A 22,013-nucleotide genomic window follows, 5' to 3' on the forward strand; every position below is an offset into this window, starting at 1 on the left:
TTTAAATACTGGTCTCGGTGATGTCCAACATTTGACTCCTAGCCAGTCTGGTTTCTTCTTCAACGACATGGTAAGTTACTTCAATGTCTCGGTCCCACTAAGGGTAAGTAATGACAATTCGGTGACCAACGAGCATGTTCTAGGTAGGCCGAATCTTGCGGTTCCCAGTGGTGAAGTGACACACCGCAACTGAAGCATTTGACTTTATCCCCTTCACCCAAGTAGTAAAATCCGGCTCTGGCTAATTCTTCGGGGGCCGGTCCTCCCAGATACTTAGGCCATTTTCCTTTGAACGATTGAAGACGATTTTCAAAGTCGCAGTATTCCGACAAACCCACAGGGAACGAATATTCGTCTTTCACAGGTTTGTTTCGATGAGGGTTGGGTGACATCGACAGGAGTTTGCTCAGGGCTGGATGACATCCGTAGGGAGGTAGACGTGAAAAGTAGACATTCACCTTTAAAATGAAACCCAGTAAAGTGTCCAACAGGACGAGTGGCATCTCTTTCGCATCCCTCAGGTTTGACATGCACAGCATCACTTTCCATGATAGGGGTAGTGAGAACAAAGTTCCCATGATGCTTTACGGCATCGCTAAGGTCACAGCGTACAGCATCGTTCCCATCGCAAGGCTCACAATCGCATTTCACCTCAGAGCCCCCAAACTTGAATTGTGCATGTCTGAACTTGTTTTGTGTTTCTCTGAAAGTATTCATCTTGTTCGCTTCGTCTTGGTAGTCACAATGAACTATCGATCTTGCCTAGGGTTCCTTTTTATATACAGACCAATACCGACGTGTCCATACGGTAAGGTGAAATGATTGGAAGTCGCACTCGCTTCTGGTACACGATTTGATAGACTTTTTCCAAGGGTCGACTAACGATGTGGTGAGTGGGTAAACGTACAATCTTGTTGGGTTGGTGAGTGGTCACTTTAAAGTGTCTATCCTCTCCAGATTGCAAGGCTTCTTTCAATACCCCAAAGTTGACCACTCGACTGGTACGATAATTCAGAGTCAATCCTTTCACTTTGCACGTCGTGTGCACTTCTCCTTGTTTGTCCCGGTATTCGTAGCCGTAATTTTTGGGACCACCACTGACGAAACTTAGAATCTTATCGTCGGGGTGTTCGTCTGTCCAGGCTCCTAAACGGTCTCCTTCGATGTCAGGGTGCTGTTGACTCGGGAGATCGATGTAAATGCAACTGTCAGTGTCAAAGTACAGGACGCGTTCCCCTAACAGTTCTAAAGCTTCGTACAATTTTAAGCGAGCATGATCTGTCACATAAGCCACAATGATGACATTTCCAAAGGGGTCGTCTTGTACAAAGTCCAGATCTTCTTCGTAATTGATCAAGATCAAATCCTCGCGAACGACGTCCACGTGTTTCATGAATTTGGTTTTGTCGTGAATCATCTGTAAGTAGCGGGAAGGTTCGGTCAAATATTCCGTCTTGGGTAAACACGGTCGTTGTGCCATTTTACCCCACAAGCAATTTAACATCACTTTGGCAAACGATCGCCTGCCTTCGTTTTTCTCGATGTGCTCTAAAAAGATGCCTTCTTGTGCCCAGTATTTCTCTTTAAATGTCTTTTGATCTTCGGGAGTGTGACACCAGGAAGGATAGCCGCTGGCTTCTTGCTTCATTTTCAAAAAGGCATCCACGTAGTCTGCGAAAATGCCTTTCTGCGTGGGGTCACCCTTGTGGTATTGTTCTGTCTTGGGAAAGTGACAAATTTCGTACACTTCTAACAGTTGGTATCCCATGTCCAGAGCTTTAAACAATTCTACGCTGACCCATGTCCCCGTCAAGGCCCGTTCTTCCTGGGTGTGCTGACAAGATTGGTCTTGGTTGCACGTTTCGGCACAAGTACGGCACAAAGGAAACATCAGTTTGCCTTGGCAATGGTGAGGTAAGACGGGATGGTATAGGTTCGTGGGAGGCAAAATTTTGTACTTGATCAAGCCTTCGTATTGTCGAATGTTTTTCAGGTCGATGTGTTCGGTGAACAATTGGGGGTGCCCTGCAGGAAAGCGACAATATTTGCACACGTAGGGATACAGCGAACACACGTCCAAGTATTTGATTTCTTCTCCTTTCTCTTCGTCGGCTTGGTACAGCAGACAGGTCGTATTGGTCCGTCCTCCGTACAAACTATCCCTCGGGTTCAGGGGGTCCATGAACTGGTAGCTTTCCACAAGGCGTTTAAACTCGAGATCGGTTTTCAAACGGTGATCGTACTCGTGTTCCCACATTTTCACCACTTGGTATCCTTCCTGTTCTAACTTTAGGCGTCGCTTACAAGTGGCCTGGTACAAGTCTTCCATGGTTCGTTGTAAAAACTGATTTTTAGTGCCGCGATCAGGGTAACAGACGGGACATCCGTGAAATAAGCAACCGTTAAACTCGTACACGATCTTGGGGTTTTCTAAGTCCCAGCCATCGATCAAATGCGTTCCGATGGTGTTTTTGCCCCCACCGTTGCGGGCATGCTGAATCCATTTGTCTTCCTTGTCGCACAAGTAACGTAACCAGCGTAGGGCTTTGATCGAGTATTGACGTTTGACATAGTTGGTCGTTTGAGGACTGATGACAGCAACGGTGTTTTCAAGCATGAATCATTGCCTGTACACTAAGGAACACGCTTTGGCAATGGTGCAAGCTTCTTTCAAAGGATCGACCCCTCCGTGTTCCATGAACAGTTCTCGAAATTTTCCACAGCAATGTCGTAAAATGTCCACGTCGGAACGACAATACTTTAGCATTTCTTCCTGAAAGTCGAAGGGGTCAGAGGCGTGAGCCTGGTACCAAGCGTAGAAAGCTTCTCGTTGTTCGGTACGCATGTTGTCGGGGTCGTAATAGTGAGCCTCAGGCAAATGGGGTAGAACGGTATGTTGATTGGCTTTCGTATTGAAAAAGTGAGGAAAGTACCCTTTAGCCATTTCTGTCATTCCAAACGTTTTAGGCATTCGACTCAAGGGCATAGCCAAGTAACTGAACGAATCTTTAAACTGTACTTGTCCCACTTGCATGAAAATGATTTTGGCTCCGTTCAAAGTCACTTTAGGACGTTCGGTGCCATGTTCCGTATAGTATCTCAAAAGAAACTGTCCATCGTATCCGGAGAAATTGTGAGCCATCACTGTGGCATGGCGATGACAATCTCCGTAACGTTCGATGTCCTCTTGGTCTTGTCGATGGGGTCTAAGACCCATTGTGCGAAATCGGCTAACGTCTTTGGTCCTCGAAAGATTTTTTCACGTCCTCCAGGAATCTTACTGCAGTGAGGGCAATAACTCAAGATAGGTTCTTGAATGCACTTTTCGCAAGCTCGATGAGCCACGCAGAAATTAGGAATGTGAATACCGGTCTCTTGCATGCATTAGAAATCGAAAAAGATGAAATTGCCTTTCTTCTTCGTGTGACCATCCTCTTTCTCTGGTGGGGTTGGTATTTTTGCACGTAGCATTCGTGTTCCAAGTCCACGATGTGGTGACAAATGTGACATTTTTTCTTTCCTGAATGCCTTGTCCACACGTAGGGCACAATCTTAGCAGTTGACAAGCACATTTCTGCTGTGAACCTTGCGTCTTCAAATGTTGTTGGTAACAGGCAGGGCTGACAAACGTGCGCAGACAAGCAGAACAATACACTGGTTCTTGTCCTTCGTTCAGACAGGGTGGAGAGGCCAAACATCCTGAGTATTTCGATCCACAATGCTTGTGTTGCTCTCCATTTTTATAACCATAGTCACATTTCTCACAATAATATCTGTATCCCAGGAATCCGGTGATAGTGGTAATGGTATCGAAATGGTCATCGTGATGATAGAGGTGAATGTATTTTCCATCTTTAATGTCTTGGCCTCGAAACAACAGAGGCCCGCGTACTTCTTGAGGGTACACTTTCAAGTTGTATCGTGGAGCTAGGACATCTTGCAATTTTTGCATCTCAGGAATGCCACAGGGTTTGTCTTTGGGCAAGTCGGCTTGTTGCAACAGGAGTTCTGCTTCATTTCGTTGTTTGGCTCGGTCCGATTTTCGAATGTTCTCCCAGGCTCTTTTCCATTCTGTGGTGTCGTTTTTGTCGACATAGGTTCGTCCCACCACGATGGCACGGGCTAAGCACATCTGGTCCTGAGGGTTGTTAATTAGGACGAGGCTCTTTTTGGTGGTGCGAAGGTCGTTCACCGATAAGACCTTTTTGCGGCCAGTCCCTTGAGGAGGAGACACGTGGGTCATGTCCAGTGTGGCTTTTCCATCGGTGATGTCAAACTGGTCATTAGATTGTTGCACGTGTTGAATCTTGTCCATGACTTTGGAAGCGGTCAATTCTGCACGGCTGCTAAACTCGATCCAAACAGGGGATTTCAAACCGTCGTGTTGTATGGAAAGTCTCAAGCGATCGTCTTCTTTGGGTTCACATTGTCGCTTGAGTGTGGCAAGCAAAGAATCCCACACTCCAGTGATGAACCCTTCTGCTTTCTCTAATGGTACTTCGGACTTGAAATCTTTAAACTTCACCGTGTATTTGTAAGCCGTGGTTCTAAATTTTCTAGAGGGACGCTTTTCCGTCTCTCGAATGTCATAGTACTTTTCAGGGTTGACTAAGGGCGGTGAACTGTGTTTAGAGGGTTCGGATTCTGGTTCACTCATGTCCTCTTCAAAATCACTGGCATGAATTTGTGCCAAGACTTCAGCCCTGGTACGAGGCGATAGATCATGTTTCTGCCTCTTACTTTCTTCTTCTTTCTTCTTGAATGAATTGGATCGTTTCATCTTGATAGCAAAACGTCAAAATGACTAAAGTTTAAACACCATGGACTAATTTATAGTCATGGCAGACCAGCGTATATAAAAGGGTGTGTGTCTTGTCCTTTCACTATTCATTTCACTCTCAAACCGAGCACAACGATGGAAGAGACTACCCAAATCGAACGTTTCATCAGAGCTTTGCGAGGGGTCATTAGAAAATTCTCTTCAGACCAGCCGACGGACTACTCTCCTTCCTTGCGAGATAAAAGTCAAGATACTTGCTATATCTGTCAGAAGAAAGGGCATTGGTCTTCAGAGTGTCCAGACCGTCATAAAAGAAAAAAAAAAGGGTCAGAAAAGACAAAAGTCAAGATACCTGTTATTATTGTCAAGAAAAAGGACATTGGTCTCCAGATTGCCCAAAAAAGAAACAAGAGGAGTCAGAAGAAAAGAGGGATTCTTCAGAGGAAGAAGAGGAAGAAAGAAGACAATTCTATTTACAAGAGGCAAAGAAAATGAAACAGGAGAAGAAAAGAAGAAGGGAAGAAAGTGAGGAGGAAGAGGAGGAAAAGACTGTGACGGTGAAGAAATTCAAAAAAACAGAGAGATTGAACAATGAGACAGAAGAAGTCTATGAACTTTTCAAAGTGATTTGTTGTGAATTGTGAATTGGATTGTCAATATTTATAAAAGAATAAATTAGATATAAAGGTAAGTGTCTTTGGGTTTTGATTTTAAAATAAAAACGTACACTCACACACTCATACACAGACACGTACTATAGGGGTAAAATGTTTTTTTTTAGTTATTGGCAATTGAAAGTCTATCTGTTTTCGAGAGACGTGGGTGGCCCTGAAAAGGGCCTTTGGTTTTTGGTGTAGGGGTGAGTTTAAGCAATCAACTTTAACTGTCTTAAGCCTTAGCCACGGCCAAGGCCTACTTCTGGACTGCGTTCTGTTGATGATGATGATTTAGTTGAAATCACTAAAGGTGGCACGATAGGTTTAGTCGCAGAGTTGGAGTGTTTAGCTCGGGAAGGTCGTATTCTCTTCGGTCGTGATAAAGAAGTCTGATACATTTGTTTCAGACTTCTTAGCTCCGCTAAAATGTCCAACAGTACCGTGACCGTTTGATTTTCACACCCTTGTTTATTTGCTGCTGCTTCTTCTTGTTGCTGTGTTTTTCTTACCTCTTCTTCTTGCTGCTGTTGCTGTAGGAGAAAAGCTTGTTCCGCTTCCTTTTGTCGTTGTATAAATTTCTCCAATTCTTCTTTCTAAAATTCTCCACGTGCGGTAATGAAGGTGACGAAGGTTCCGGAACAAATTCTTGCGAGGTAAGAAAATCCACAAAATCCCAATTCACCTCTTCTGAAAGTAAGTCCGGGTTCCCTTGGGTGGTCTCCACTGCTGGTGCACCCCAATTTATCGTTTTCTGAGTTTCCGTCATGTTGAATAACTGTCGCATGGATTGACAGCGCACGGGCGCTAGCGAATCTATATAGACCACATGACGTCACAGACTGTTCTCTTCGGATTGGATGCGGGCTGACTGAATTTTGTAACGCGTGTTTGGATTGGTGAATGAACTCAATCCGTTTCAATCCTTCCTGTACCTATAAATAAGCGCAGTTCACTGCATTGATTCACCTGTTCTCGGCGCCTCAAGATGTGGACCACAGTCGAATCATCAACCCTTGTTTCTTCGATGATGTTCAGGACGGACATTCTAATGCATGTCCGATCCAAGTGGACAGTTGTCCACAGGTCAGACACCAGTCTGTGGATACGAAGAGCGTATGTGGAGAGACAAGGATGCCTCAAGAGGACTCTGATTTATGGCCCTGCAGTAAGACGCAGCTTTAGGACAAGAAGATGCCGCAGATGCCCTTTATGTTAAGGGCATATTAACATAAATCCAAAGGCCCTTTTCAGGGCCACTCCAATGTCTCGAAAAGAGATAGACTTTCAATTGCCTACCCCATTTTTCATTTTTTTTTATTTTAAAAAAAACCCAAAAAAATAGAGACCCATCAGGTCGGGACCGTATTAAAATAGGGTCCCGACCCTGTTCCATTTCCCCTAGTCCCTAGACAGACCCAAACTCTATTCCCATGTTAAATTCCCCTTGTCCCTAGAATTGCTTTTTTTTTCTCCCATGTTCAATTCCCCTTGTCCCTAAAGTAGTTTTTTTTTCTCCCATGTTAAATTTCCCTTGTCCCTAAACAAGCCCAAACTATATTCCCATGTTAAATCCCATTGTCCCTATAGTGGCCCAGCAATTTTTCCCATGTTAAATTTACATAGTCCCTAAAGTGGCCCAGGGGTGTTTTTAATGGTAAGTCCCATTGTCCCTAAAGTGGCCCACCTTACTACTAATGGTTCCTGCATCAAACCGTTAGTAATAGACTGGGTAACTTGTCTTGCATTTGTAGAATGACTGCATGTAATGAATGGAAGAGATTAACGTTCTGTGTCAAATGGTCAAATGCAAAATGCATTGTAGCTCGAATAAAATTATATTTGGTTATGGTGCAAGTTACTTGACCATGTTCAGTGTAAAAATGAACATAGGTTATAGGTTCTTAAGCTCAGCGGTCATGGCCATGTTAAGTCTTATAAGGAACTAATGGTTTTTGCAGGTCATGTTAATGTATTAAATGCCTACATAGAGAACTATCGAACTTAGGGCGAGTATATTCTGTATTGTTTATGGTATCCTTATGCGATTATGTCACAGTTCTGTCAGTGAAATGCAGCATTCTGCAGAATTCGTGTTCTTACTTTAGTACTATTTTTTCACACTTCACTTCTGACTATACAAAACTTTTCCACCCCCAAGTGGCTGCTGCATGTAAGTCTATGGAGAATTATAATATAGGATTTTCCTTCGAGCTCCACGCGTCTGCTGCAAGTTATCCAACTGCCGCCTACATAGACCAGATATGACCACCAGTGAACGTATATTACTTCTAACAACGATCACACCGAAGAAAAGTGATCCTCATGTCTTGCCGGTACGTGACAGGAGATACAGAATATAAGCAATTTTTGATATTACAACACATAAACTTGGTACCGTTGTGCCATAATAGTTTTCACATGACTGAATATAACCAATTAAACTCCAAGGTTTCAGAGAGTTACTCACTGGATAAAATGGTAAAATGCACCCAGATACACCGAGATTAACCTCTCAGCGAAATAGTTGTATAATTAAAACAATTCGATGAAATTTGTTGGGACCTTACATGCAGATTGGAGAGGAATTTTATACCCCTTTACTCTTATGTAATGAATCAGTAATGGAAGATGGATTGTTTGCACAAACCTTCTGGTGTTCTGATGTCAATGGAAAATGCTCAAACTTTTATATGTATGCCAATATTCGAGTCTTGTTTTAAAATTGTTGAGAATTAAATATTGTATTAAATGTCCAGTAAACATGATATTTTATGTGGGCTGGTTATTAGCTCTGCAATGTTACATATGTTGAATTTGCATTGTTCGTTTGTTTGTTGTTCTCCAAGATTATATGTTATGTATAATTGTATTTTGGATTTGACCTTGTCTAAAATCAAGTTCATGTTTTACCTGTCCAGTAATAGCTGTTTTGTAAATAAATAATGCATAACTAATAGTTTCTCTATGAGTTTGGGCTATATATTAGTATCATTATCAGTAAAGGTAAACATGTTTATTTGGGTCTGGTCTAGGACATTTTAAACGAAATACCTTGGTATACCTGATGCGTACCACATTCGTTCTTAAAATTGTATAAATTATGAGAATTTTCTAGAATGGAATATTCCAATATGTGACAGAAGATTTGTCAAGAAATTGTTAATGAAATCCTAGGTCATGTAGAGGTGTTTTAATCTTGTTTACTTGAGAAATTACTCATTCTTGCGATAACATCAGAAGCATGGTCATCTGTATTGCGCTGTTCAGAATTTTTATTTGCATGGAATTATTTATTCAAGTTATTATTCACAGTAATTACAAAGTGATCAATAATAATCTTGGACAGAAACATTAATTTAGAATTATAGTGAATTCAGTCAGGGACATCTTGGATTATATTATTGTGATTAACTGGATTACTGTTAATACGTCATCACACTTTAGGCCACTGGTACCTTAGTAGATTCAAGATTACAGGCACTTCAGGAGTCTCGGATTCGGCTAATGTGGTTATGTGAGAAAGCTTGCCAGTAGCTTCTCGTGGGTCGGTGGTTCTTTCCGGGGGTTTTCCGGGTTCTTCCTCCACCATTAATACTGGCCGCCATGTATGGCCTATCTTGTGCTGAAAAATGGCGTTAAGCCCTACAACAACAACAACAACATGCACTTCAGCATCTTCAGCGCTGTTTCTTATTTCGAACACATCTGGAATTTGATAAGAACTGTATTCATTAGGACTGGAGTTATAACCTTTAGACTATTTGGGATTTAATTCTCAATACTATCAGTTCATTTTAAATTCACTTTATATTCTTGGGAAATAAATTATTTGTTAAATTTGACAAAATTTGTTTGTTTTTACACTTTCTGATACTTAGTTTAAGACCATAGAGTCGTAATAGTAAGCTTGCTTATGATCAATATAGTTATATCACTTTAAAATGACATCTTCATACTCATTCGTGCATCGTGTTAAAATCCATATTACTTCCTTTACCAAGGTTAAATCTGCACGTGTATGTGAAATATTTAGGCTTAATAGTAAACGTTTCCAGTTTGGGAAGAAGAGCTCATACAAACACGAGCTCTTGCTAGAATTAGTCATCAGTATTGTCAAATACGGGTTACAAACTATTTCACAGAGCTCGTCTTTCAAGAGGTGACACGGCGTTAATATCAGGTGATTCCCCGAATGGTTAAAAGTATACAGTCTATTTTGTGTGTCTACACGCCGTTTTAGAGCGCATGATCGATTATACATGCCTGCAAAAGTGGAGTAGAAACTCGGGAAAACCCCAGGAAGAATCACAGATCCATGGGAAGCTACTTGCAAGCTTTCTCACATACACACATTGGTGTAGACGAGAACTCGTGTGAGATGTATTCTCTTTTAATGAAAGCGCCGTATAACATTTGGCCAACAGAGGCCCAGACCATATAAGTTCATATCTAACGCGAATATCAGTTTATAATTCGACAGATTCATTTGGCCTCAATGGTTAGAGCGTCCGCCTCGGATGCGGAATTTCGCACGTTCGAACTACGGCCGAGCCATACCAATTACTTATTTTTGAAAAAAGGTACAAGCAGCTGCCTCGCTCGGCGCTTATCATTAGAAGGTAAGTGTTAGGACTAGTCGACCTGGTGTCAGAATAATGTGATTCGGTGGGATATGTTGCTATATGTCTGAGGCATGACTCCTTTGTGCTACATAATCACTATAAACGTCCACACGGCAGACATCGTAGCTATCTCACTAAACTTGTTAAAGCAACGTTATAAATCCAAACACAAACACACCGTGAATTCAGAATTCAAGATCACGTACCTCATCAGCTTATAAAGATTTAAACTTTTCTGGACAGAGAAGGTAAGACAGCGAGTGAGAAAAATAAGCGTCCTCCCCCCACCGGAACGCGACCAAACTTTTTTGATGGCTTGCACGCGGAGTATAAAGAAATCATAACGACGTTGAGATCAAAGATTAAGGTCATGTCGACGGAAAGATGATATTGTGGTTTGTGCCTCATGTCATTAGATCGGCATAAAAGTCATACATTAAACCTAGTGAATGGCTTGAATTTCGCGTAAGGAAGAAAATCGTTTTCTGGTTCAAAAGTCAAAGGTTAAAATCAATGTAACTGCAAGGAGAAAATATTTCTGAACAGTATGCATGTATGTATGTATGTATGTATGTATGTATGTATGTATGTATGTATGTATGTATGTATGTATGTATGTGTGTGTATGTAAGTATGCATGCATGTATGTATGTATGTATGTATGCACGCATGTATGCATGGTTTTGTGCGTGTGTATGTATGTATATGTGTGTGTATGTAAGTATGTATGTATGCATGCATGCATGTATGTATGCATGTATGTATGTATGTATGTATGTATGTATGTATGTATGTATGTATGTATGCACGCATGTATGCATGGTTGTGTGGGTGTGACGTTTGTCATGTTTACCCCGACCCAGAGTAGCCCAGTTTGAAACATGTATAATCAAGGTAATTCTGACGGGTCATTGTTTGATGTCGAACATTGCCGAAGGCTAGCACTAATCCGTTACGTAAGACTGTTGTGGCTAGAATCGAAAAACCGGACATCGGAGTTGCGAGGCGCCCGATAGCCAGTTATCACCTAGGTGTCGAAATGTTTCCAAGATCAAAAGAAATTGCCTGAAGAAGTGGGAGTGTCCTAACTTCTTTCCCCTGCAAACAGACAGACAGGTTGAACTGGCCGCTAAGACGATTGGACAGGGGCACAGCGCCACCCAATCAGAATCGAGATGGGGGGAGACCTTGATTTGGGTAGAATGATATCCCTGAGTTTTCCGGCAAAAGTTAGTTCGCTGAGAGAAATTACCCAGAGAAGAGGTTAGCGTAACTCCGAATAGCCATTCGTTATTGGCGGGAAAATCTTAGAGCGGGAAATTCTAAGTACAGAAAGCTTCAAAAGGTCAGTAGATATTTGTTCGGTCTTTGTGGAATGCGACTGCATTTTAATTGTAGGTCGTATGTATACTTTATTAGTACTAGAATCGTAGTACGAAGAATTACTTTGTTTTGTTAATATGTTTGCATATTTTGAAGAAATGAGTTGATATTTGTAAAGAATTATATAGCTTGCCAGCCGTCGTAAGAGTTAATATTGTAATTTACTATGTGGGTATTTTATAGTAGACTAACACATATGTTCATATGATTATAGATTTTGCCATTGTTGAATATTTGTAATGTACAGACATGCGTCTGATTTTGTCAGATTGTAGTACGATGAGATTAAATATATATGTGTATATACTGACGTGACGCAATGTATTGATGTCTGTATAACAATTCGCTGATACTGTGTTATTACGCCATTGTTTACCCTGCAAGAAGTGTGTGGGAATTGCGATGTGTATGCATGCGTGGCCGAAACAGTGACAGCTATCTGATGGTTAATTGTCGTTATAGTGTGAGGTGAGGTTCGATAAAACATCTGTTAACGCCTTGTGGTTTTTCACAGGAAGCTTTGAGGGACAGACCAGTTAAAGTTTGGTCCCGTTGTCTCGGATAGAGAGACGGAGGAAAGGAGTGAAGGAGAAGAGGGTGGAGTTGAAGTCTGGGAGCGGAATTGGAGGAGGAGATAATAGAGAGGGAAAGGAGAAGAAAAGAGAAGTTGAAGTCTGGAGCGAAGCTGGAGGAGATAGTAGAGAGGAAACAGAGACAAAGAAGGAGTTAGAGGAACGGAAAGAAGGAAGAATCAGCGGGAAGAAATAGATGAGTAGATGCAAGGACAGGGGGAAAATCGAACTCACACTGTAAATCACGGGATGAATTAGGCTGTCACTTGGTCGAGGGAAAGACGAGTGATTGGAAGTTATCGTTTTAAATTATCACATTTATTAAATTGTTATTGATTGAATTTCATCTTCGTGTTCTCTATAATTTAACCGTCGGCATTGCTGACTGGGGGCTCAGAGCTGTAAATCTACATCATCACTAATTTAACTTTCTAACCTAACGAGCCAGGGTGGAACTTTCAATTTAATTTAATTAAATTATATTAGGAGAACCCCACCCCAATACGACAGAACGTCACAACGTTCTTTCTGATTCAATTTTGACAATAGATTTCGAGTGGTGTGTGTTCCAAGAGAAATATCTTGTTTACCTTTTAATTTTAATTCCCTGTTTATCTGTTTAGATACGCAATTCTTTTAAATGTTTACAATACCATTATGTAAACCTTCATCTTGGCATATTAAAGACAAATCTTAATTCGGTATAAGACATATATTTATTATTGGGGATTAGGAAAAATAAAATATGATGAAGGTTTTGCAAACAATGCTGGTTTTGAAGGTCTCCATAGGATCAGACGGAAGAACATGATTCAAGAAATATTGATATTCCTGGTCCCTTTTGTTATAATGGTAAACTGACTGCTTAATAAGATTATTCAGAATTTTCTATATTCTTTTGCACATGAGAATTTATACAATTAAAGATCGTTTATAACTTTCAAAAAGGGAATTGTATTTGTATAACGTGATAAACTAAAAATATTATATTCATTCAAATGTATCGTTTAAATTTCAATCACTTATCTACAAGTCCATCTTGGTGTAGACAGCGCTAATTTTAATAAGCATCTTAAAAAGCATGACAAAAGTCAGGTAGGTAAAAGCACTACCCTCAATCACAGACAAACAGTAAGAGCACAGTATAGATATAATAACATTCTAAATTAGGGATAACAGCCGTGAGTCATTTTGATCGCAGAAAACTATACTTATGATTATATTTTGAAATTACATTTGCCGAAAGTATCTGGTGTTGTTCAACGAGTTGTGTACATGCAACACTAAAAATGTGGTATGGTTGACTTGAAGTCAGAATAGTAATTCTTCATCTAGTCTAGACCAAGTTTATTGAAAATCATGCTCCAGAAGTAGCTAGCAGTTGCAGCATCGAATATTCTGTCTGAGACAAATAGTGTACAGAACTGCTTGAGTAGCGAGTTAATCAGGTAACACGCTGCAAATACGTTGCTAATGTTTTGCTTCGTCTTTATTTCTTTCTTCAACATTGTATAATATTTATCTCTAAACACGGGTGAATTAATGCTTTATGTGTGAACTGGCAAAGGCCATTTATATAGGTGGGCTGCAGGTAAATATATATATATATATATATATATATATATATATATATATATATATATATATATATATATATATATATATTCACTGATAATGGACACATAGTTCTTAAACATTTTACAGTTAATTTTTCGTTGAGTTGATGAAACAAAAACGCGAAACAGGAAATTTATCCAATAATATGAAACAACCAATGCTGCACGACATTTACTAGAATCTTTCATTGTGAAAGTCACAGGGAGTAACGCGAGACTCTGCTTCAACAATCAATATTCTATCCAAGTAAGATTAAGAACCTTACAATTATGTGGATGCTCCATCAAGTCCTGAAATGTTATGAACAAATTTGAATCAGTATTGTAAAAACTGACATGGTCATTGTATCGAATTTGCGAATATCTGATTGCTGTTATCGGTGAATGAGTAGTGACTTAAACGCCATTGAAGAATTCGTGTCGTCTCTTCCGTATATGACATATGAAAAGCATTTGACAAACTAAAACAGATTTGGGATCTAGAACGTCACCCCGACTTTGTTCTATGAGGCTTTATTGAAAGAAAGTTTCTATTATAGATTAACCGCTCTGGTGGCCTAGTGGTTAGAGCGTCCGCCTAGGATGCTGGAGGTCGTGGTTCGATTCACGGTCGAGTCATACCAAAGACTTATAAAAATGGTACGAACAGCTGCCTCTTTCGGTGTTCAGCATTAAGAGGTTATTGTTAGGACTGGTCGGCCTGGTGTCAGGATAATGTGACTGGGTGAGACATCATGCTACATGTCTGCGGCGTGATGCCCCAGTGCTAGACATCACTTTAAACTGCCACACTGCAGACATCGTAGCGATATGACTAAAAAATGTTAAAGCTACGTTAACAATCCAAGTCACACAAACACACTATTATGGATTTAACATAACCATTCGTCATAGCTTATGGTCAATATCCGTGTCGGTTATCTTAGTACATGCAACTTCTATGTGGATTTTTTTCGGTGGGGTGGAAGGAGTATATTTTCTATCCAACAGTAAGATTTTTACATATTTAGATATTCTGCGTTAAAATTTGTTTCGTTTGAGTTAATGTGTTTTATTTGTTTCTTTCTCATCTTCAACAGGTATAATATGCATTTTTGCATGGTCATAAGCTTGCTGTTGTTCCACTGGCATGCTGTGCTTGCTCGAGATAATGGGAACAAAAGCGAAACTACATTGAGAGATCGTGATATTTTCCACACAGAGGAAGATAAGCCCTGTAATGTAACCATTCTAAACAAAACTGGAATATATATGAAAGTCATGTTTTCGGAGTTTACCCCAGACGTGGCCCATTTCACGCTTTGGTTCCCAAACAATTCCAACGTAACATGGAGTGATGCAGCTGTAGAACCGCTTAGATGGATTTGGTCTTTAAATAAAGACGACAGGAACACCCCTTTCATCCAGTGGCATGTTGACTACAGCATTCTTTCATTCGGGTTGTTAGACGAGAAGGCTCTTCCAGAAAGCTGGATTGGATTTGATGTTCAACCTCCAAATTGCCCAATCAAAATTGGAAGCCAGAAATCTGATCTGGAAATTGCGTATGCATTCAGTAATATGACAAAGTCCTTCCTTTATCCACTGAATGAAAAATATGCAAACAGTTATTGGTGTTTTCTTGCTGAAATTCCAGGGGTTAAGGACAAGTTTGTGTATAAACTTGGAATTCATTTCGGGTATCCCGTGGAGATCATGAGCTACAATTGCTGCTACTCTTATTATCATTTTGCTGAAGAAAGATTAGATGTTAACTGTTCACAAAGACAGAGTGAGACGATGCATGACACCACATCTGGACCATACTTCATGGGACTGATTCTTTTCTGCTATTTTCCCATTCTGCTGCTCAGCTTCTCGTCGAGCCTTTCAGATACAGGCAAAGTCAAGAGAGAACGTAATGGATATATATCTATGGACCGTATGGAAGACATGGACACCATTAATATTGATGAAGATCAGGACATTGATTTTGTGTATCTGGAAAAAACCAGTCCAATAACTTCAACCTCCATTTTGTGTGGGTTATGTGGACTAGGCAACCGATTCCCCAGGCTTGCGTCACGCTTAAGAAGAACTCTCTTCGTACTTTTTTGTCCAGTCCTGATATACATAAAGCTGATTATCTATAGCAGTTTACAAAAGGAAACCACCCTCGAGCTAATCAACCATGGTATTCCCATGAACTTTCTTAGTATGCTAGGTGGGTTAAAAAGAAGTCGTGAATTATTCGTTCCTCTTCTCGGCGGACCTTTTGTCTTAATCATTCTTTTTTACGCAATAGCCGCTGTTCTTGTGATCTTTCCAGAAAACCTGGAAGAAGTTCTGGAAGATGGATCAGAAGATTTCGCATGGATGAATAAATGTCCCCTTACACTGGATTTAGATTCAGTTCAAGGTTTTTCCCACGTACAGATAAAAGGTACGTGTGGCTTTGATAGGGTACGGGCATTAATGGTAGGTAGATTTTATTGCATTCTAAATCCCAACTTCTGGTCTTACATCTGTTCTAGGTCTCTCGCTAGATGCAGGAGATGTATGTCCTTCGTCAACATGAATCTTCCAAGATTCGTTTATTATATTGTAAATCTAGTTCTGATACCTATATTCTTTCTAGCATTATCAATAGAGCTCTTACTTTTCCTTCTGTATTACGGAATTCCCCTGCCATGGTTTATTTTCACAGCCTTTACCGGTTTTGGAAAGGCTTGGATTCGCATTTATAAAGACCGATTGGGTATGATGATGACAAGCGTTTCGTCTTACTGTACAACTATCGTAGGGTATCTGCTTCTTGTCCCAGTTCTTTGTTATTTTTTCTATTGCACGATAATGATATTCTCCACTGGCTTCAACTTTGTGGCAGAAATACTTGTATTCCTCTTCATCGCAGTTATTGTCTATCCAACCACTGCTTTCGGGTACCTATTCTTTGGGACCGCCCTGTTTTACTACGTATTGAAGCAACTTCGTGGTATTGGTGTAACCTATTTCGAACTTCTCTCGGATATCGTGGAGGTACTGATGGTTTTGAAAGCCGAGCCAGAACAATTTCAAGTTGTTGACGGTACACTAATTGTGCCCATCGAGAGAAGCAGCACTATACAAGCGATTCAAATCAACGGATATGTGACAAAAATATCACAACCGCATCTGCGTCAAATCAATAGTTCTATAACACAATCCAGTGATTGTTTGATTCATTACAAAAATAAAGTTCCTGGAATATCACGAGATCTTTTCCTCTATGTTGTGCAAACGCATCGACCTGTTTTTCGCACTGTATTCAAAGCTTTTCTACGCATTGGCCTCATTGCGCTGCTTTTGTTTGGGACACTTAGAATTTCGTCATACGCACCCAGTAATTCATCCCAGGTGACAGAGGTCATGCATGTCATTTTCATTGTTATGATTGGATCTCTACCTCGTGCTCTTGAAGTCACCTTCTCTGGTTCCAATAAGGTGATTTTGAAAGAAATTTTTCTGCGACAGCTGGAATCGACAATCAAAAAATACAAGAGACATTCCTTGATCGAGACAGAGATGTAACGTAAGACTGTATTAGAGTCCGTTGTTTCTTGACACCAGAGTTTAGTTTCTGTTAGATGGACGAACTGCTCTTCATTATAGTGTATTTGCATTTAATTCACTTGTTTCAATTCCCATTGATTTTTCAAAGGCCATGACTTTGAACAATACAAACTGAAAAGTGGTATTATTATAATTTTTCCTTTTATTTCTTTATGATTCTACCTATTTCATATACGTGACAGGAACATCAACAAGGAACGTTATTAAAAGTGTCTGCAAAGATCACACTTTAAATGGGACCAGTATTTTTTTTTTTGGGGGGGGGGTTTATTGGAGGAATCTTGTATTATCGTATCTCTAACATCCCTTAAAATCTTTGATCATTATGTAAACGCACTATTTTCTGGCATGAGAAATTGTTTAATATTGAATAGCATAATCGTTTTCACAAAATTACATTCATACTTTATCTATCCGCTTTTCTCTACTTCTTTCATATATATATATAGAGAGAGAGAGAGAGAGAGAGAGAGAGATCGTATGCACGCTGTATCAGTGATATACCACGAGATGTATTGTATATATTCGGACAGAATTTTTTAGTAAAAGTAATAAGATTGAACTTTCTTTAAATTGTATTAAAAGTAATTTTTTTCATTAAATTACATTGAAAGTAATTTTCTATTAAAATAGATTGAGATTAAATATATTTATTTCGGTATCACAATTATACACTATTTAATAAAGATTGCGCCTTTATGAGCAAAACTCTCTATACATTTCCCTTGTATTATAAGTCAGCAAAAAACTACACTCGGTAAGTTGTGTAGATAGACGAACTAGACAAATTCCAAAGATTCCTTCTAGAAGGATAAATGAGCTGATCTGGCAAAATTGTCTACCTAATGACGTACATAGACCCAGACAATAGTCTGTAAGCAACTATGATGCCTCACTTTGAGATTCTGGCGAAACACAGGAACTAGACGTATGTTCCATATTTGGCCATGTCCTAAGAAACTGGTATAAAGAAACATCGATCTGCAGACGCATCAATTCATTCCTCGGAATCTCAGAGAGGCTTGTGATGTTACAGGTACGATTATCGTCTGTGTACTAATTTTTCATACACAGTAAGGATTTTTAGTGTTAAGATGTTAATCTAACATCGGTACGTTGCAATATTGGATTATTTTAATATTTCTTTACTATTCTTTAACATAATGTATCGGGAAGTTTAATTGTTTGAAGAACGTATGTTTTCTTGTAAATATATTTTTGATTATATTAAAAACCAAAGTTCGCTACCAACTTCATACTCAGTAACAGTTAATTTAGAGATAAAATACTCTATAAATAATAGAGTTTAATATATTGACATTTTAGATTAAATTCAGTAAAATATATTTCAATTACGGTATTAGTCTGAAATATTGAATTTTAGATTCTTTAAATATCGTGAATTTATTCAGTATTTAATTATCTGTATTATATTCTAAAAGACAGAAATTATACAAATGTATGATGTTGGTAAGTGAACTAACATCGTAGTCTTATACGTATCTCTTATATCCGTAATATAAGATTATGTAGATTGATATTGGAATGTAACTCTATATGTTGAGTATTTCAATAAAATGAATTCATTCGTCGGAATCTCAAAGAGGCTTGTGTCGTTACAGATCCCGTAGGCTAGCATTCCAATATTCCCCAGATATAGCCGTATTTACACCGTTATGAGTAGCACTCTCTTTCGAGAGAGCCAAAACTCTCTCTCTCTCTCTCTCTCTCTCTCTCTCTCTTATCTGATGAAGAATCTCTTTCGTAAAGTATAGCCTCGTTTCCTTTTTATCGAAAAATGTATACAACGAGTGGTATATCATTGATACAGCGTACATAATATACAAATATTTTATTTATATCACATACAAATACATAAATTTGCCCTTTGAACTGAGTTAAGATATGTTACAGTCAACGGTGTGTTGACTGAGTGAATGAACTGCTCACATCCCTGCCTAGTGTGGCCGCTACAAAATGTAGTTCTATGCTTTTTGTGGCTATTCACAATCACCTTTGCATATTGGTAAGTTGATTGTTTCCTTTCTGAGTTTCTATTTTTCTTCACATTGATTAAACCAATATAAAACACACGTATGATTTAAACATGAAAGATGGTTCTAATTCACATGAACGCTCAGTCATTGACGTACCGGCGCATGGAAGTTTATGTGGAATAGAAACTAAGCGAAATGACGAACCAACAAGACTTAATTACAATATTTTGATATATGTACAGTTGATCTAAGTCTTAATATCAGTACTACCGACCATAAAACTCTCTCTCTCTCTCTCTCTCTCTCTCTCTCTCTCTCATCATTTGGTCGGTTTGACTTGTACCATCATTCATAAGCCCAGTGATATCGTGGGATGTCACAAGCGAGGTTCATCTACGCTTGTCTTGTCATAAGCTTTCGCCCGTATCTTGCTACGGTGGTCCACAGAGACAGAGAGAGGGGGCCGGGCTTTGGACATTTTCATTTTAAATTAATAATAATCGATTTTTAGAACCTTATAATAGGTTTAAGAAACCACAACAACAACAAAACATTAAATACATCACAATATGTGTACCATGTAACCGAGACATTTACCCTATAATGTTGACTGTGTTTGCAACTTTGTATCATTCATTATATAAACACTGCAGATAAATCCCGAGGAAAGTGCACACGTCACGACGAACCATATTCTTGTAGGATACTTGGTGTAAGTTCATTTTCAAGGTTTTCATCCAGAACAAATTATTTTTCTCTCTCACTCCATATTTCTGAGCAGTTTGTCCGTTCTGCATGAGAGTGGGAACAGAAAGCAGAAAGGATTGCAATGAAATTATGTACCATATTAAATTCATTTAGAAAACGGGGATTATTAACACTTTGCATCGTTATTTTCATACGTCACTAATGATTGACGTGTAGAAATTCATCATTGATCTGTAATCAACAGCTCACGGTTGCAAGAATGTTTATATATACGTATTTTTACGCCATGGGCGGATAACAGTTTTGATATATACATATGATACACCACAAACTGTATAAGTCTATCCAAAATTTCATAAAAATGTAAGTTTGTTTGGATACTCTCAGTAAGGCTAATGTAACGTATTTATTTGGTTGAATTTCCGACTTTTCTTTTGTAAATAATGCAAACTTTTACTGCAGACAAATGTTTTGCTGCTCCGTTTGTAACCCTCCTCATTCCTACATTTCCTCCTTCCTTCAAATCTTGTAGTTGCAAAACAAATACATACATTTGCCCCTTTGAACTAAGTTAAGATATGATACAGTCAACTCTGTGTTGACCGAGTGAATGGACTTCTTACATCCCTGCCTAGTGTGTCAGCTACAAAATGTAGTTCTATGCCTTTTGTGGCAATCCACAATCACCTTTGCATGTTTGTCTGCATGCAAGCACGTACATAAGTATGTATGTATATGCCTATGTATGCATGTATGTATGTATGTATTCATTACGTATGTATGATATGTATATATGTATTCATGTATGTATGTATTTTGTATGTATTTGTGAAATACGATTGGGAAAAATAATAGTTTTCGTGAAGTGGAGAAAATCACAAGATACATTTTCGTTCTCCCCACTTCCTTTAAAAAGTGTTAAATTATCTGTTTAAATCAAACAATGAAATTATCTTGAACATCTTGTTTCGCTGGTTTTTATTTATAAAAAGAGTTCACGCAAAAAACTGTCCTATCACCAGATATCTAGCTATCCATATATATCTGTTTGCTCAACAATGTCCGGTATCACTCTGGAAGATAGATGCATGGCATCTTTCTCTCTATGTATCTACATGTCTCTCTTGGTCTCTCTTTCTCTTTTGGGCTTCCTGATCAAAGACCCATTCATTTCTATTTAGATTATGCACCGAAAACCCGCCTCTTTCTATCTATGCATGAATCATTGTCAATACATAGAATGGTACAGTGAATCGTTCACAGTAGTTCTTCTCTCACTGTCTTTCAAATCATAGATAAGACCAAATTGGAAGTAAATACAGTCAGATGTAAGTCAGACATATGTTTTGTTATAAATCAGGACATCCATATAGATACATCTTTCCCTTTCTTTATTGTGGTATACGTTCACATTTTTACATGCAAAATATTTCCCTATCTCCAGCTATTTGTTTCAGTCCAAATGTACTTATGATTTTTGCATAACATGGTTTGGAATGTGATTTCCATCACAAATATATACAATATATTTGTTCATATATGTATGTAAATATTTATGCATGCATTCATATATGCTATTCCATTCTTTCTTCATTTTTTCCTACTAATTCCAGTTTATCATTGGTTTGTATTAATACTGATGAAAATTCAAATTAAGTTACTTTTTTCGCATATTATTTTTTCCAAAGACAATTATTTGTTTTTATTTATGCTCTTATCTTTAGATAAATAAAGACTTTCCATCTATAATATCGTTTAAATTTTCATTTGTTCGAAACACTTTTCCACAATTGTACAAAATCATCTCCAAAATGGGTGGAGGCAAGCTGTATTTTATAACATTTGTGTATTGCCTGCGAAATTGCAAACCATGGTTGTTTAGGTCTTTGCATTTCATTATTACTTACTTTGGTAAAGGATTCGTAATTAAAGAAATTATTCGATTAAAATTACGCGTGAAAAGGAATATTTTTAGACACAATTAAAAACTTTTTACTGAAAATGAGAAATATTTAGATCCTATATTGTGTCATGGATTGTTTTATGCTGAACCAATCAAAATGACAGGTGCAAAGTAAGAGCCAAATT

At 38.7% G+C, this 22,013-nt stretch overlaps 1 protein-coding gene across 1 annotated transcript in view; it reads left to right on the top strand.

Moving 5' to 3' along the window:
• LOC149798675 (uncharacterized) overlaps positions 1-21,674 on the top strand; it is a 37,357-nt gene extending 15,683 nt beyond the window's left edge. The window contains exon 2 of the mRNA XM_089957518.1: positions 14,709-21,674. Coding sequence (XP_089813644.1) covers positions 14,709-17,178 — 2,470 coding nt within the window. The 3' untranslated portion in view covers positions 17,179-21,674. The remainder of the gene's footprint in view (positions 1-14,708) is intronic.
• The last annotated feature ends 339 nt before the right edge of the window (positions 21,675-22,013 follow it).

This window comes from Sinohyriopsis cumingii, chromosome 5 (assembly GCF_028554795.1).
Source record: "Sinohyriopsis cumingii isolate HCF-2022 chromosome 5, ASM2855479v2, whole genome shotgun sequence".
NCBI classification, from domain to species: Eukaryota; Metazoa; Mollusca; class Bivalvia; order Unionida; family Unionidae; genus Sinohyriopsis; species Sinohyriopsis cumingii.